This window comes from Artibeus jamaicensis, unplaced genomic scaffold (genome assembly GCF_021234435.1).
Source record: "Artibeus jamaicensis isolate MK-2021 breed Jamaican fruit bat unplaced genomic scaffold, CSHL_Jam_final scaffold_1283, whole genome shotgun sequence".
In the NCBI taxonomy this organism is placed as follows: domain Eukaryota; kingdom Metazoa; phylum Chordata; class Mammalia; order Chiroptera; family Phyllostomidae; genus Artibeus; species Artibeus jamaicensis.
Window position 1 is genome coordinate 16,514,534 of NW_026522028.1, and position 15,983 is coordinate 16,530,516.

General features: G+C 35.6%; 1 protein-coding gene across 1 annotated transcript in view; it reads left to right on the top strand.

Moving 5' to 3' along the window:
- BEND2 (BEN domain containing 2) overlaps positions 1–15,983 on the top strand; it is a 53,871-nt gene that overhangs the window by 465 nt on the left and 37,423 nt on the right. Inside the window, 6 exon segments of the mRNA XM_053655774.1 lie at positions 1,368–1,438; positions 1,440–1,548; positions 4,667–4,818; positions 9,454–9,528; positions 14,502–14,606; positions 15,517–15,628. Of these exon segments, the coding sequence (XP_053511749.1) occupies positions 1,368–1,438; positions 1,440–1,548; positions 4,667–4,818; positions 9,454–9,528; positions 14,502–14,606; positions 15,517–15,628 (624 nt within the window).

Below are 15,983 nucleotides of genomic sequence, written 5' to 3' on the forward strand. Positions count from 1 at the left end.
ACTTTGAATCTCTTTCCCCCCTTTAACATTATTTCATAAACATTTTTAATATTAATAAATGTTCTTTGAGAATGTGCTTCTCATTGGCTATGTACTACTCCATCATATGGAAATACCATAATTTATTTAACCAATTCTCTTTTGTTTGGCTGGTTTGGTAGTTTCTAATATTCCATTTTTTTTGCCATAAAGACTAGTAAGTAGAGTTCACAGCAGCTTTCCAAAACCAGTTCCAATTTTTATGGATGTGAAAACAGAAGCAAAAGAGTAGATGTATCTGGCATGAAGGTCATATTTCTGGATGGCTCTAGAGCTTGAATTGGAACCTACATCATCTGATTTCCACTTTATTTATTACTATTTTCACACCACTGTACTCCCTTACACTGCTAATTAATTTATTGTAATGTTTGGCCTGTCTCAAATAAATGTATTGAATCCAGGTTATATGCAATGTAATACTCCAAGCTTAAATATGTTCTTTTCCAGGGCAACTTTAAGAAATAAAGTCCATTTGTATTTCATATATTTTGCATAATTGCTATTTTTCATATTTGTTAAACTGGTTTCCCCAGTTGATATTTCACATCTAGTTTAGCTGTGCCCACTTCTTTAACAAATTCAACTTGAATTTAATTGGTTTCATAACAACATTTACTTTTGTGCTTTATTTCTGCATTGTTTATTATAAAATTAATATTAATTTTTAGAGAACATTTTGGAAATTCATGGTCACTACAAAGTCTGGCTATGTAACATCAGCTGTATCATTTAAAAGTTAAAAACATATTATTGAACATGTAATAACATGGGCCTGGACATCATGCTTCTTAAATGAGAAGAGATCGATTGCTCTATAAAGCAATTTTCAACCAGTGGCCCCAAGAATTTTTAAAACGTGCAATACCTGACTATTTAATCAGGGATACTGACCTCTTTTCCCTTAGACTATCAAGTAAAAAACTGACAACAGCCAGCACAACAATAGCCATCTGGTGTAAATGAATCAAAATTACACCTATATTTTGTCAGGCAAAAATACATATTTTTTGGTGTGCCACAGAATTGTACTATAATTAATTTAGTGCCATGACATGAAAAAGGTTGACATCACCGCTCTATAAAATTGGAAGTACTAGAAATAATACTATATGTGTCTACATACATACATATAAACATGCATATATATCTGTGCTTCAAACTAAGTAATTTCTTAGCCATCTGGCAATGATCGGAGATATGAAACTAATGTAATTTTTCAGCTAAAATATGTATTTTTAAATTCTTCATAATCGTATAAGGTGTTCTCCTTTTATAAACTATTTAATGCAGTATCTAACTTAAACTTTCTCTTCGCTTATTCTTAGATTATATTATTAAAAGTGTTGGTGGTGACAATGATGAGGACAATATAGATCTTGTGATAGTAAAAAAAACCTGCAACAGAGCTTACTGAGAACACAGCTTCCACTGGTGGCATGTTGAGCATACAACCACATTTTTAAGGTGGCAGTGATAATCATCAGCCACCATCCCAAATGTCAACCAGTAATTTTGTAAAAATTTTTCCTGTGCAAAATTTGGCTTCTGGTGTCCTTTTCCAGTTGAGGAAAAGGAGACATCATTGAAATATTAAATTGCTTAAATATTCCTGTATCTTTTACATTAGTTAGTTATTATCAGAGGGCCAAGCTCCAGTGTAATACCACTATGTTTACTTGTGCTTACATTTCCCCTTCATTTAACCTTTGCCATATGTCATTTTCCATTTTTGCTTGGAGAATATATTCTCTGTCTCTGAAACATTATTTATACCTGGCAACTGTAATTATAACTGTTGGGTGGCAAAACAAAAACTGTATTAATGGGAAAAAGAACTTGGGTCAAAGGTCCATGGAACAAGTGACATGATTGTCTCTGTAGAATATCTTGAAGAATAAACAAGCAAACCCCCAGAACTAAGAATTATAGCAAGATTGTAGGACATAAGGTTAATATGCAAAAATCAAATTTTTAAACACAGTGCCATCTACATTGGCATCCCCTAAAAAGTCCATGGGAAGTTTAGTCTTGTTTCCAAAACTGCTGTGGCTACTTGTCCTTCCAATGGTTGCTTCTCAACCCGTATTGATAAGGGAAATTTGAGGCCAACCATTCACCACCTCACTTATATAGAGAACCAAGAGACAATAACCCCTTTGAACATTTTTTCAGTGGCTATATGAAATTTGTTCTTTGCCCTTTGCTTAGAGAATTGGGTTTTCATTCCCTTTAAAACATTGAAATGTTACTGCTTAGATTGGAGGATGGCAAACTTTTTGTAAAGAGCCATATAATCAATATTTTCAGCTTAACAGCCATAAGGGTTCTGTTATAACTACTCCAGCCTGCTGTTGAAGCATATAAACAGCCAATAGATAAATAGACAAGTATGGCTATATTTCAGTAAAACTTCATGGATACTGAAACTTGAATTTCCTATAATTTTTCCTTTTTGTGAAATATTTCTTTTATTTTTGTGTTTTAATCATTTAAACATGTGAAAACATTTTTTAGTTTTTGGGCTATATAAAAACATGCAGCATGATTTGGTCCTCAGGCTGTACTTTACCAACCCCTGATATAACTGAAGCTAAAAACTAATTTGAAGGGTGGAGGGGAATAAAGGGAAGGAAAAATATGGGACAACCGTAATAGCATAATCAATAAAATATACTTTAGCCCTGGCTGGTATAGCTCAGTGGATTGAGCTCTGGCCTTGCGAACCAGACAATCGCGGTTCGATTTCCAGTCAGGGCACATGCCTGGGTTGCAGGCCGGTTCCCTGCAGGCCAGTTCCCAGCAGGGGATGCACGAAAGGCAACCATACATTGATGTTTCTCTCCCTCTCTCCTTCCCTTCCCCTCTACAGATAAATAAATAAAATCTTAAAAAAATAAAATAAAATATACTTTAAAAAACTCATTTGATACCACTTCTTATTCTGGTTTTAAAAATATATGTGGGACCAAAAGATCACTTCCTTAGTGTGTTGTAGACCATCTGGTTGATTCAACAGTTTTCCTCAGTGGGAATGAACTAGAGAAGACTTTTCAAATGTGGATATCCTTTGATTTATCGTTTCTAGGAATTTACACCACAGAACCACTTACAGGAGTGTGAGACTGTTTAGCAGTGTTTTTTGCAGCAGCAGAGCTTTATAAGTAACTTGAATATCTCTAAATCAGGGACTGGTTATATAAATCATGGCTTGTCTGCATGATAGGAAACCAAGAAGCTGTTAAAGTGATCTTAGTGTATGTAAGATATTAGTTTGGAAAGTCCAATATGTGCTTAGTGATAAAAGGAGGTTGCAGAGTACTATTTATAGTCTGATCCCTTTTATTTATCTGACAGAAAAATTCACAGTGGTAGATTTCAGTAAAGGTGTTCAGTTATATTTTTTATTGTGGTAAATATGCAGACATCATATTTTTATTTTAAGCATTTGTAAGTATACAGTTTAGTAGCATCAAATAGCCTGGTAGCTCTGGCTATAATTTTCAGTATAATGTTGATAACAGTGGTGAAAGTGAGCATTTTTGTCTAACTCGCAATCAATGGGGGAAAGCTTTTAGTCATCCACCACTGAGTATGATGTTAACTATGGGTTTTCATAAACACCTTTTATCTGGTTGTGGAATTTTCCCTCTGTTCCTAGTTTTCTAAGAATTTTTATGAGGAAATGGTGTTGGGTTTTGTCAGATGACTTTTCTACATCAGTTGAGATCTTCATGTAGTGTTTTCCCCTTTGTTCTATTAATGTGACGTGTTACATTGATGGGTTTACTTATGTTCAACCACCCTTGCATTCTTGAGATAAATCCTTCTAGGCCATGGTGAATAATCCTTTTAATATGCTTTTGCAATGATTTTCAACTGGTGTACCACAAGGATTTTTATAATATGCAATTCCTGACTATTTAGTTAGGGGCACTGACCTTTTTCCTTGCAATTGTGAATTAAAAAAAAAATGACAGCAGCCAACATCATAACAGCTGTCTGGTGTGAAAGAATCAAAATTATACCTATTTTTGTCAGATTCGCACAAAATATATTTTGGGTGTACTGAAGAATTCTAGTAATTAGTTTATGAGATGAAAAAGGATGATAATCATTGTGCCAGTAGATTAGATTGGCTAATATTTTATTGAGGTTTTTCAATCTATATTTGTAAGGGATATAGGTCTGAAATTTTCATGTAATATCTTTTCTGGCTTTAGTATCAGGCTAATTCTGACTTCATAGAATGAATTAAGAAATGTTTTCTCTTCTTTAGTTTTTTGGAAGAGTTGGAGAAGAGTTGTTATTAATTCTTTTAATGTTTGGTAGCATCTACTAATGAAGTCTTTTGGTCTAGTTCTGGTCTAGGGTTTTAGTTGTTTGTTTTTTTGGCTGGAAGTTTTGATTACTGATTCAATAATTTGTTACAGGTCTGTTGAAATTTTCTATTTTTCCTTCATTCAGTTTGGATAATTAGTTTTTTAAATTGTAAGAACATAACATTTTCTTTAGAATTCAGCTAAGAATTCAATTCGACTTGAGTTGACATTGTGAAAACATATCTATATTAAATTTATTAAGGTAGTAAGTATTTGAAGTAACTTTTTTATGTATTGCTTTGCAGGAGTTGGAGGTTTACCAGAGCTAGGTGACCAACCGGTTTCACAAATGGACCATCCAGCAAATTTAAGAAGAAATAACCCCGACTCAGTGGGTGTGGAGTTTGTCCCATCGAACAAAAGAAGACGATCATCTGTTTCAGTGATGGATGATATGGTTTGTGTATTACAGTAAAAATCTTTTTTTTCACTCTGCTTTATTTGTTTTTTAATTTATTTTTATTTTTTGTTGTTCAAGTACAATTTTCTGCCTTTCCCCCCACCCCTCCCAAACACCCTAGCCCTCCCTGCCTCCCTCCCCTGTTTCCACCCCCCTTGTTATTATCCATGTGTCCTTTATAATTGTTCCTGTAAACCCTTTACCCTTTCCCCCATTATTCCCTCTCCTCTCCCTTCTTGCTTTATTTCTTTAAAAATTAATTTTAATTTCATACAGTGAAATATACAGACCTTAAGTGTACAGTTCAGTGAGTTTTGACAAATGTTTACCCACCCTCATTTATATAAAGAACATTTTCATCATCCCAGAAAGTTCCTTATGCCTCTTCCCAGTAAGTACCTATTCTCCTGAACTTTGGAGAAATACCATTCTGATGTTTTTTTTTATCATAGATTAGTTTTACCTGTTCTAGAACTTTATATATAAATAGAATCATATAGTATGCACTGTTTTGTGTTACACTCTCTTTTCCTTAGAATAATGTTTTGGAGATTCATCTGGTTGTAGCAGTATTTCATGTCCATTTATTTCCAAGTAATACTCTGTTGTAGGTATATCCACAATTTGTTTATCCAGTCTCCTTTTAATGAAAATTTTGAATTATTTTCAGTTTCGGGCTATTATGAGTAAAGTGACTATGAAATTATTATGGAAGTCTCTTTGTGAACATATGTTTACATTAAATTTGAGTGACTAGTTAGTAGTGGAAATACTGGGGCATGGAAGAGATGAAAGTTTATAAGAAATTGCCAGTTTTCTGAAGTGGTTGTACAGTTTTACATTTCCATCATGTCTTGCTGTACTTCTTCATATCTGAAGTTGAATAAAACAAATTTTTCAATTATATATAATTTGGCTTAACAGAAAATGAATTTATTTACTTATATAAGATTGATTGAGGAGGGAAAATGCAGACAACTATAATTGAACAACAGTAAAGTAATTAAAAAGAAAAGATTGAGGAAAGTAATACCACTTAAGTAGTATAGGCAATTTTCTTAACTTCAGTCAGCGCCAATATCTTTGTCTTTGGGAATCATGTTAATTGCCTACCAGGAGTCATGGTTTCTGATATAATTATGTGAAATCACTTTAAAAAGAATAAAGCACTATACAAGGGTAAGATAGCAATATTATTTTACTAATTACTAATCTTTATCATGATTCCATATAATTTTGGTAATAATAACTTTATAATACAGGCCTAATTCAGATAACATTTAAACAAAGGTATTGATAGCTACTTGATATTTTTCTTTTTCTTCCCTTTTTTAATTTAATTATTTTTCAATTACAGTATTCTGTCTTTTACTCCCATCCTACTTGATATTTTTCTATTAAAATTATTTACATAATTTGTAATTCATCCTTAGAATGAAGAGTTATTATGGTTAAATGTAAAGGTTATTACTGTCTATTTACTTATTTATGCCTTGTTTTATTCCCAAACAAGATTTGAGGTGTTTTAGAGATTCGTTTATTTAAAAAAATGGGAATTTAAGGGGGAAAAAGGGGAGGGATTTGGAGGAACAAATATGAAGGACACAGGGACGAGAACTAAGGGGGGTGGAAATGGGAGGGAGGTGGGGAGCATGGGGCGGGGGGGGCTGGGATGGGAGAAATAGACAAAAAAACTGTACTTGAAAAATAACTAAATAAAAATTTAAAAAAATTAAATAAATTTAGAAAAAAGAAAAATGGGTGCTTAAGTATTTCCTGTTTTGTCCACAAAGTGTCACTGTTGGATTATTTGAAAATCAAAAGCCATGTATTTGGTTCTTTGTTCTTAGTTAGAAATATTTGCTTTTAAAGCAGTTTTAGTGCCAGATTACCAGAAGACTGTTCTGCCTACTGTGAAATTTGTAAGGGTTTAAGCTTGATGGAAGATGATGCTTTAAGTATAGTTGGGTTAATGAAGAAACAGTTTTGCAAGTATATCTTTTCTTGTAGTCATAAATATTTATTTACAATGGACAAAGGTCCTTTAGGCCTTTGGTACCTCTTGAAAGTGAAATTCAAGCCCTGAAATTTTCTTTCATATTTCCTTTTGGTTTATTAATGAATCTTCACTAGACAAGAATATGAATACTCGATTGTGAAGAAGGTGGAAGTGTCATTAATGAATATATATCAGACTGAATAATTACTTAATATTAATTGCTAATTGCCAAATATATTCTTACTATCATAAACAAAATGATTTAAATTCTTTCTCAGCCTTTGTACACGATGGATTTATTGTGAAGTTGAGAGCTCAAGAAATATTTCTCTCTCATGACTTTATATGCTTCCTTAACAATGAGCACCTAACAAAGACGATGAGCACTTAAGCATTTTATTTTCTAGTCTAATAGGAAATTCAAAGCAGTTTTTCTATCATCTCAATATCTTTTCTAATTTTTGAAATAATTTTAGATTTATGGAAGACTTGCAAAAATAGTAGAGTTCTTGTGTATGCACTTCACAGTTTCCTTTAATGTTAACTTACCTTTATAACATAAAATTATAGTGATTGTATAACCACAGTATAGTTTTCAAAACCAGAATATTAACAATGGCACAGTACTATTAGCTACCCTGCAATCCTTGTTTGAATTTTATCATTGCCCCTCTGCATGCCCTTTTTCTGTTTAGCATCCATGCTAGTATTCCATACTGAATTTAGTTGTGTCTCCTAGTTTCTTCCAGTCAGTTACAGTTCCTCATTCTTTCCTGTCTTTCATGACCTTGACATTTTTGATGAGTATACTGGTCAGTTATTTGGTAAAGTGTCTCTCAGTTTTGGTATGTCAAATTTTCTCTTTGAGATTATGCATTTTTGGCAAGAATACCACACAAATGATATTATCTCCTCATTAAATCATATCAGGAATACATGATGTCAATTTAACTATTTACTAGTGATGTTAACATCAATCACTTGGTTAATTGGTATCTTCTGGATTCTATTGACTATAAAGTTACTGTTCCCACTTCCCCCTTTAAAAAAAAATTTCTTGATTTTTTTTCATTTTCTTATGTGAATTTATTTGCTTTGGTTTTTTTAAATTTTATTTAGTTATTTTTCAAGTACAGTTTTTTTGTCTATTTCTCCCATCCCAGAAATTTCTTGATTTTAGGGAGAGAGATAGACAGACAGACAGCCATTGATTTATTGTTCCACACATTTATGCATCCATTGGTTGATTCTTGTATGTGCCCTGACCAGGGATCCAACCTGCAACCTTGGCATCTTGGGATGATGCTCTAACTAACTGAGCTACCCTGCCAGGGACGCTATTTCTGCCTTTTTAATTAACAAATATCTTGGTTGTGAGAGTACTTGAGACTATGCTAATATCCCATTGCTCTTCAACTTTTTGCCTGTTGAGTTGAGTTAGCTTATGGATTTTACCTGCAGTGTTCACTGCTGTGGTGCTTGCTTAATGATGACTCTCTATTTCCCTCATTTCTTTGTATTTATTAATTAGAATTCATTTGTAAGAAATAGTTGCCCTCCCTTCCTTCCTTCCTTCCTTCCTTCCTTCCTTCCTTCCTTCCTTCCTTCCTTCCTTCCTTCCTTCCTTCCCTCCCTCCCTCCCTCCCTCCCTCCTTCCCTCCTTCCCTCCTTCCTTCCTTCCTTCCTTCCTTCCTTCCTTCCTTCCTTCCTTCCTTCCTTCCTTCCTTCCTTCCCACCTTCCTTCCTATCACTAGGGACTCATGGCATTTATTGTATTTTATGAGTAATTGTCCAATATTATCATTATTTTATTGATCAAATTTTCTAGCTTTGGCTATTGGGAGTTCCTTCCAGTTGGCTTCTGTGGCCTTTTGACATGCCCCTACTTTTTTTTTTATCACTTCCTTATTTTCTTTTTTAATTTTTATTTTAATTGTTGTTCAAGTACAGTTTTCTATCTTTTACACCCATCCCAGCCCACCCACCCAGCCCTTCCCACTCCCTCCCATTTCCGCCCCCCCCTAGTTTTTGTCCATGTGTCCTTTATACTTGTTCCTACAAACCCTACCCATTTCCCTATTTTCTGACATCACCAGATGGTGAGGCTCATTTTTATATTCCCTGTTCTAGCCCTGGAATTCACCTCCTTCCATGGAGCCCTGGTTCCTTTTATTTGAGAATGGTACTTAGAAATCAACATCTAGACACTTAGATGTCTTCATTGCTACTTGTGTCATTTATCATAGGCCCTCTCAATGGACAGAGTTAAGAAATAAATGTATGTGTTCTAATCCATGTATACACATAAGTCTTTCTATAGCAGTCTTTATGTATGTTATGAACTATATTTTCATACTGATATTCGGTAGCTTTTCTTAAACCTAGGTTCTTATATATAAGCTTCTTTCTTTACCTCCTTGTTAGTCAGCTCTTAATCTTTTTCGTTCTCATATGAATGTGGGTTTTGGCTTTACTTTATCTCTGCTTTATAAGACTTCTGAAATTCTTTTGGAGTTTAAGTAAAAAAGAAAAATAATTAAAATAGATAAATAGATGAAGTGTTATTTTTCTAGTGCTTAATTTGGCTCCTAGTGCTATTAAATATTGAATATTTATTTTTATAATTTTAATAGGTGAGAAATACATCTGGGATTTTTGATAAAGAAAAACATCGAAACCAGCTTTTGGAACTGAAAGGCTATTGTGAGGTATCAAAGTTTTGTATCTTAAATGTAGTTTTTGAAGATATTGAGCTGAATGCCACTTTTAATCCTTTAATTTACATCATTTAATGCCACTGTGTTGTTAATAGAAATTTGTCTATGTCAAGTTCTATATGATTATCACTCCATTGTGATATATTAAAAACATTTCTAGTTAGACTAGTATTCCTAAGTGATAAAATAAAAATATGATATAAAAATATAGCTTTTATAGCTAAAAAATAAGCCAATTCATAACTGGTCAAATGTTAAGTCTCTTTCATCTAGATTGTTCAATATTTAATTTCTCCAACATGGTCTTTTTAAGGAAATTGACTGATTTGGATGAAATTGAGTATGTGCCTAAATACATATCAAGATATCTCAGTGGAAACAAAATGGCAGTCAACCAGTTTTTTAAATAGTATATCTTACACAGTTTTGAGGGGATCTTATAAAACTTAGCATATTGGTTGAAGTAGATAGAAATATATAATTATCAAGGATTTTATGGGCCGCATACCCTAGAGATAATGAACATTTATTAAAAAATCAACGTTTCTCAAGGTATCAAGTATCTTGAATAAAATAAGCTAGCATACTTTGAAAAATAAATAATGTTTATATGATCCTTGATCATTATTATTACTAAGAACAGAAGTGCAATGCTTAAAGGGGACACATCAAGTCTTCAGGGGAAGATGTGCAGAGGGTGGGCTATAGCAGGAGGGAGAGGGTTCTCATTCTGAGCAGGGCTATCCCCAGCCTGCCTTGCCTAAGCATCCAAGACCACCTAGATACACACTGCTCTGCCAGGGCCTTCTGAGCAATTGTGCAGGGTGGGGTGGGATGTAGCATCTCAGGTAAGAGGTAAGACATGCTCAGGCCTCATGAGGGATCCAGTCTATTTCTCCTAGTGTGTTAGCTCTCTCCTCTCTTCAACTTCTTCCCTTACTGCCCTAGACGGCGTGGTGCAGCATTTCCATCTTTTCTTTTCTTTTTAAAGATTTTATTTATTTATCTTTTATAGGGGAAGGAGAGAGGGAGATAAACATCAATGTATGGTTGCCCTTCATGTGTCCCTTGCTGGGAAATGGCCTGCAGGGAAATGGCCCGCAACCCAGGCATGTGCCCTGACTGGGAATTGAACCGCGATTCTCTGGTTCGCAGGCCTGTGCTCAATCCACTGAGCTACACCAGCCAGGGCCATCTTTTCCTTTTTATCCTTGCCCACATCCTCTTTAGTAAAACCCCAGCCTTGTCTATGCTGGGAAGCAGAGGGGACGACTTCTGCTGGGACCTGTCCACTGTTTGGTCTGTAGTCAGCACCCTCTCCCCATGTGCTCCAGACACACCCATCCTTGCCTCTTATTTAATGGAGAAAATGAGGTGGGGAGCAGAAGTCTTCTTCCCACACCCAACAGACTTACCTGGTGTACATTCTTCTTCTGGTGTTTTCCTCTGTAAGGCCAACACCTCCGCTGGCTTCTGCATCTGACCCTCTTTCCCTGTGCTCAGACTCCTCCCTTCATGGGTCATCCCTCTCTCTCCTGGATCTTCATCCTCTGTGTCTATCACTCTCTACATGTTCTCTCATGGTTTTTAAAAAATCACTTCTGCCCTGGCTAGTGTAGCTCAGTGGATTGAGTACAGGTCACTGGTTCAATTCCCAGTCAGGGCACGTGCCTGGGTTGTGGGCCAGGTTCCCAGTATGGGGCGCATGAGAGGCAACCACGTGTTGATGTTTCAATCCCTCTTTCTCCTTTTCCTCCCCTCTATAAATAAATAAATAAATAAATAAATAAATGAAATCTTTAAAAAATCACTTCTTTTAGCCTCTCATCCTTCCTTTCTCCTTCCCTTAATAACCTGGCTCTTTGAATGTCATTGTTATGTTCACTGTTGAAACACCTGACTTCCTATTTTATGAGTATTTTTGAAGACACTGTTCTTTCTGCCCTGTATGTCCTTCTATGCATTTTTACCTAGTAAACACCTTCTTGTCTTTTCATTCTCAGCATAGACATCTGCTTCTCTGAAAAGACCTGCCAACCTGCATTAGGTCTTTGCATACACTTAGCCCCCTGTTCTGACCTGTGCCATGATAGTCGTAATAGTAATGTTCATATTAATAGATGATTGAGCACGACTGGACCAGTCATCGTGTACTATAAACATAATACCATAGCACCTTGCTTTGTCCTCAAGAGAACTCAGAGGGATTTTCATCCTGATTCTATACGTGAGGAAGTTGAAGCACAGAGAAGTTAAGTAACTTGACCAAGGTCACAGAGCTAATAAGTGGCAGAACTCTAATACTGAGATCCAAGCCCGTTCCCCTAGAATCTGCACTATTTACCTCAGTGCTGTAGGCCCATCACTGGGCCTCACACTTGATGAGGTAGCAGAATCACCTGGAGGGCTTGTGAAAACACAGGTGCTATTCCGACTCTTGAGTTCCCAATTCATTAAGTCTGGGGTAGGAGATTGTGCGTTTCCAGTAAATGCTACTAGTATTGATGCTACTGGTCCACAAGTCCATACTTTGACTGCTCCAGGCTGCTAATTACTTTCTCTATTGAAATCATCTCTTCACTGATGATTGCCCTTCACTGATGAAATCATCTCTTCACTTGTAACTGATGATCCCATCAGTTACAAGTGAAAGAGAACTAATAACTGAGATTAGCAAGTCTGATGTATACCTACTTTAGCAGCAGATGGGAGACTAAACGTATAAACGTATACGTATAAAACAATTAAAATGTAGGGTTAAATAAGAATAAAAATTATGTTATAAAAATTCAGCATTCAAAGAAAACAGACATTAGTGCTTTTAGCAAGTTTTTTATTCTCATCTTTTAAAACATTTTATTTATTTATCTTTAGAGGGGAAGGGAAGGAGAGAGGGAGAGAAATATCAATGTATGGTTGCTTCTGGTGCATCCCCTTGTCTCTCTCCAGCTAGAATAGGAGTTCCTTAGGACAGGAGCTGGTAGGGGGTTTTTCCCCTTACCACCCATGTTTCCAGCATCTAGCAAAGTAGTTCTGACAGGTGGTATGCCCTCAGTAAATGTTTATTGGAATGAGAGAATGAGGAAATGGTTCTGGCCTATGATTTAAATGTCTTTTTTGCCTGAATGAAAATTCTCTGTATTTCAAGAATTTAGTCATATACCTGATTGCCATATAGGGGGTGTGTACTCAAAGATTTTATGGCATTAATTGTTGATTTTACAAATTTTAAATGTTTTGAAGCTAGAAGTTAACATCCGATATATCTGGCTCACTGTTCTTCCCAGAGTGGAATGCCTATTAGTCCATGTTGTCATCATATGGAAAGAGGTTCTTTGGATTTTCAGCAGATTTGAACATTTATTTCTGAAAGTAGTACCTTCTTGATGTAAAATCACTCCCATCAGGAATGTGATAAGTTATAGGAATTGTGGTACATTTACTTTCCAGAATTAAGGCCTCTCAAAATGCCTGTATGACATGAAGTGGTTGCATCGGAGGTTGGGGACCCTTGTGGTCATCCAGCTCTCTCTTACCAATAACCAGGCATCAAGTTGGCAAGCAAGACATTTCTGATGGCATGAGAACTTTCTTTGTTCCTAGCAGTGAAAATTGGCTTAATGGTATTTTCTTATATGTTACTTTTATTTTGAAATAGGAACTACTAAAATATTTTTTATTATAATAGAGTTTGCAAAGCCTTATTCAAAACACCAATAAGCATGTTGCTCAGCTTTGTCGAATCATTTCAAAACTGCAAAGTATTGAGGAGGAAGAATCCTTGCAAGACCAGGTGAGTGTTATAAACACATTTTGCTACTTTGATAAACCTCTACTTCCTGATGATCCCATCAGTTACAAGTGAAAGAGAACTAATAACTGTGAGATTAGCAAGTCTGATGTATACCTACTTTAGCAGCAGATGGGAGACTAAACCTCTGTTGAAAGAATGGTGAAGTTTAGTTTTGAGAAATTATTATACTGAATATTTTATGTTTGTAACCTCAACGTATAAAACAATTAAAATGTAGGGTTAAATAAGAATAAAAATTATGTTATAAAAATTCAGCATTCAAAGAAAACAGACATTAGTGCTTTTAGCAAGTTTTTTATTCTCATCTTTTAAAACATTTTATTTATTTATCTTTAGAGGGGAAGGGAAGGAGAGAGGGAGAGAAATATCAATGTATGGTTGCTTCTGGTGCATCCCTTGTCTCTCTCCAGCTAGAATAGGAGTTCTTTAGGACAGGAGCTGGTAGGGGGTTTTTCCCCTTACCACCCATGTTTCCAGCATCTAGCAAAGTAGTTCTGACAGGTGGTATGCCCTCAGTAAATGTTTATTGGAATGAGAGAATGAGGAAATGGTTCTGGCCTATGATTTAAATGTCTTTTTTTGCCTGAATGAAAATTCTCTGTATTTCAAGAATTTAGTCACATACCTGATTGCCATATAGGGGGTGTGTACTCAAAGATTTTATGGCATTAATTGTTGATTTTACAAATTTTAAATGTTTTGAAGCTAGAAGTTAACATCCGATATATCTGGCTCACTGTTCTTCCCAGAGTGGAATGCCTATTAGTCCATGTTGTCATCATATGGAAAGAGGTTCTTTGGATTTTCAGCAGATTTGAACATTTATTTCTGAAAGTAGTACCTTCTTGATGTAAAATCACTCCCATCAGGAATGTGATAGGTTATAGGAATTGTGGTACATTTACTTTCCAGAATTAAAGCCTCTCAAAATGCCTGTATGACATGAAGTGGTTGCATTGGAGGTTGGGGACCCTTGTGGTCATCCAGCTCTCTCTTACCAATAACCAGGCATCAAGTTGGCAAGCAAGACATTTCTGATGGCATGAGAACTTTCTTTGTTCCTAGCAGTGAAAATTGGCTTAATGGTATTTTCTTATATGTTACTTTTATTTTGAAATAGGAACTACTAAAATATTTTTTATTATAATAGGGTTTGCAAAGCCTTATTCAAAACACCAATAAGCATGTTGCTCAGCTTTGTCGAGTCATTTCAAAAATGCAAAGTATTGAGGAGGAAGAATCCTTGCAAGACCAGGTGAGTGTTATAAACACATTTTGCTACTTTGATAAACCTCTGCTTCCTGATGATCCCATCAGTTACAAGTGAAAGAGAATAACTGAGATTAGCAAGTCTGATGTATACCTACTTTAGCAGCAGATGGGAGACTAAACCTCTGTTGAAAGAATGGTGAAGTTTAGTTTTGAGAAATTATTATACTGAATATTTTATGTTTGTAACCTCAACGTATAAAACAATTAAAATGTAGGGTTAAATAAGAATAAAAATTATGTTATAAAAATTCAGCATTCAAAGAAAACAGGCATTAGTGCTTTTAGCAAGTTTTTTATTCTCATCTTTTAAAACATTTTATTTATTTATCTTTAGAGGGGAAGGGAAGGAGAGAGGGAGAGAAATATCAATGTATGTTTGCCTCTCGTGCATCCCTTGCTGTGAACTGGCCTGCAACCCAGGCATTTACCCTGACTGGGAATGGAACTGTGATCCTTTGGTTCGTAGGCTTGCACTCAATCCACTGAGCTACACCAGCCAGGGCTTATTCTCATTTTTATTCCCATCTGCATTTACACCAAAAAAACTTGATTGTGTACCTCATGGAGAAAGTAAAGTCCAGGAACCAAAGAAAAGAGTTTAACCCATTCTGTTCTCTTACCCTGGACAGGGAGATTATAGCCCATCTTTAACAGTGGAAAGGCAGGAAAACAGTGCCAGAGCTAAGCCCTGTAGGATCATCCCTCTAGTCAGCAGCACTCCTTTAACTGTAGCAGCCGGTCCTCAGGGAAAGTCCACCATTTCTCAGAATTGTCTCCACACATTCCATGCAGCTGCATTACATGTCAGGCAGCCCATTTCCTGGTCTTGCTATCTTAGCCTGCTTTTGTAGCAAATGTGCTAAAAGTACCAACAGTGTTATTTTTGTTCCCAGGCAATACCTACAGCAGAAGAAAGAAGTCTGGCCAACACCCCTGAGATGATGGAAACTCACAGCATGGACCCAGACACTGCCTCATCATCTGTCCATATCCATCCCAATTTGGGTAAGTTTGAAATGGCACATATTACAAATAGCATCCTTCAATCTAGATTACAAAGCACCCTTGATGTAGGCTAGCGATAGCTGTTTTTTTCAATTATAAGTTTTATATTGAAATAATTGTAGATTCACAAGTAGTTACAAGACGCATTGCAGAGTAATACCGTTTACCCAGTTTCCTCCAATGGTAACATCTTGCAAAACTACATTAAAATATCACAGTCAGGATATTGATATTGATATAATGCATCCATCTTATTCAGTTTGACTTACAGTCTTTTGTGTGTCTCTGCATTTAGTTCTACGCAATTTTATCATGTGGGGAATTTTGTATGTCCACCACCATAGTGAAGGCATGG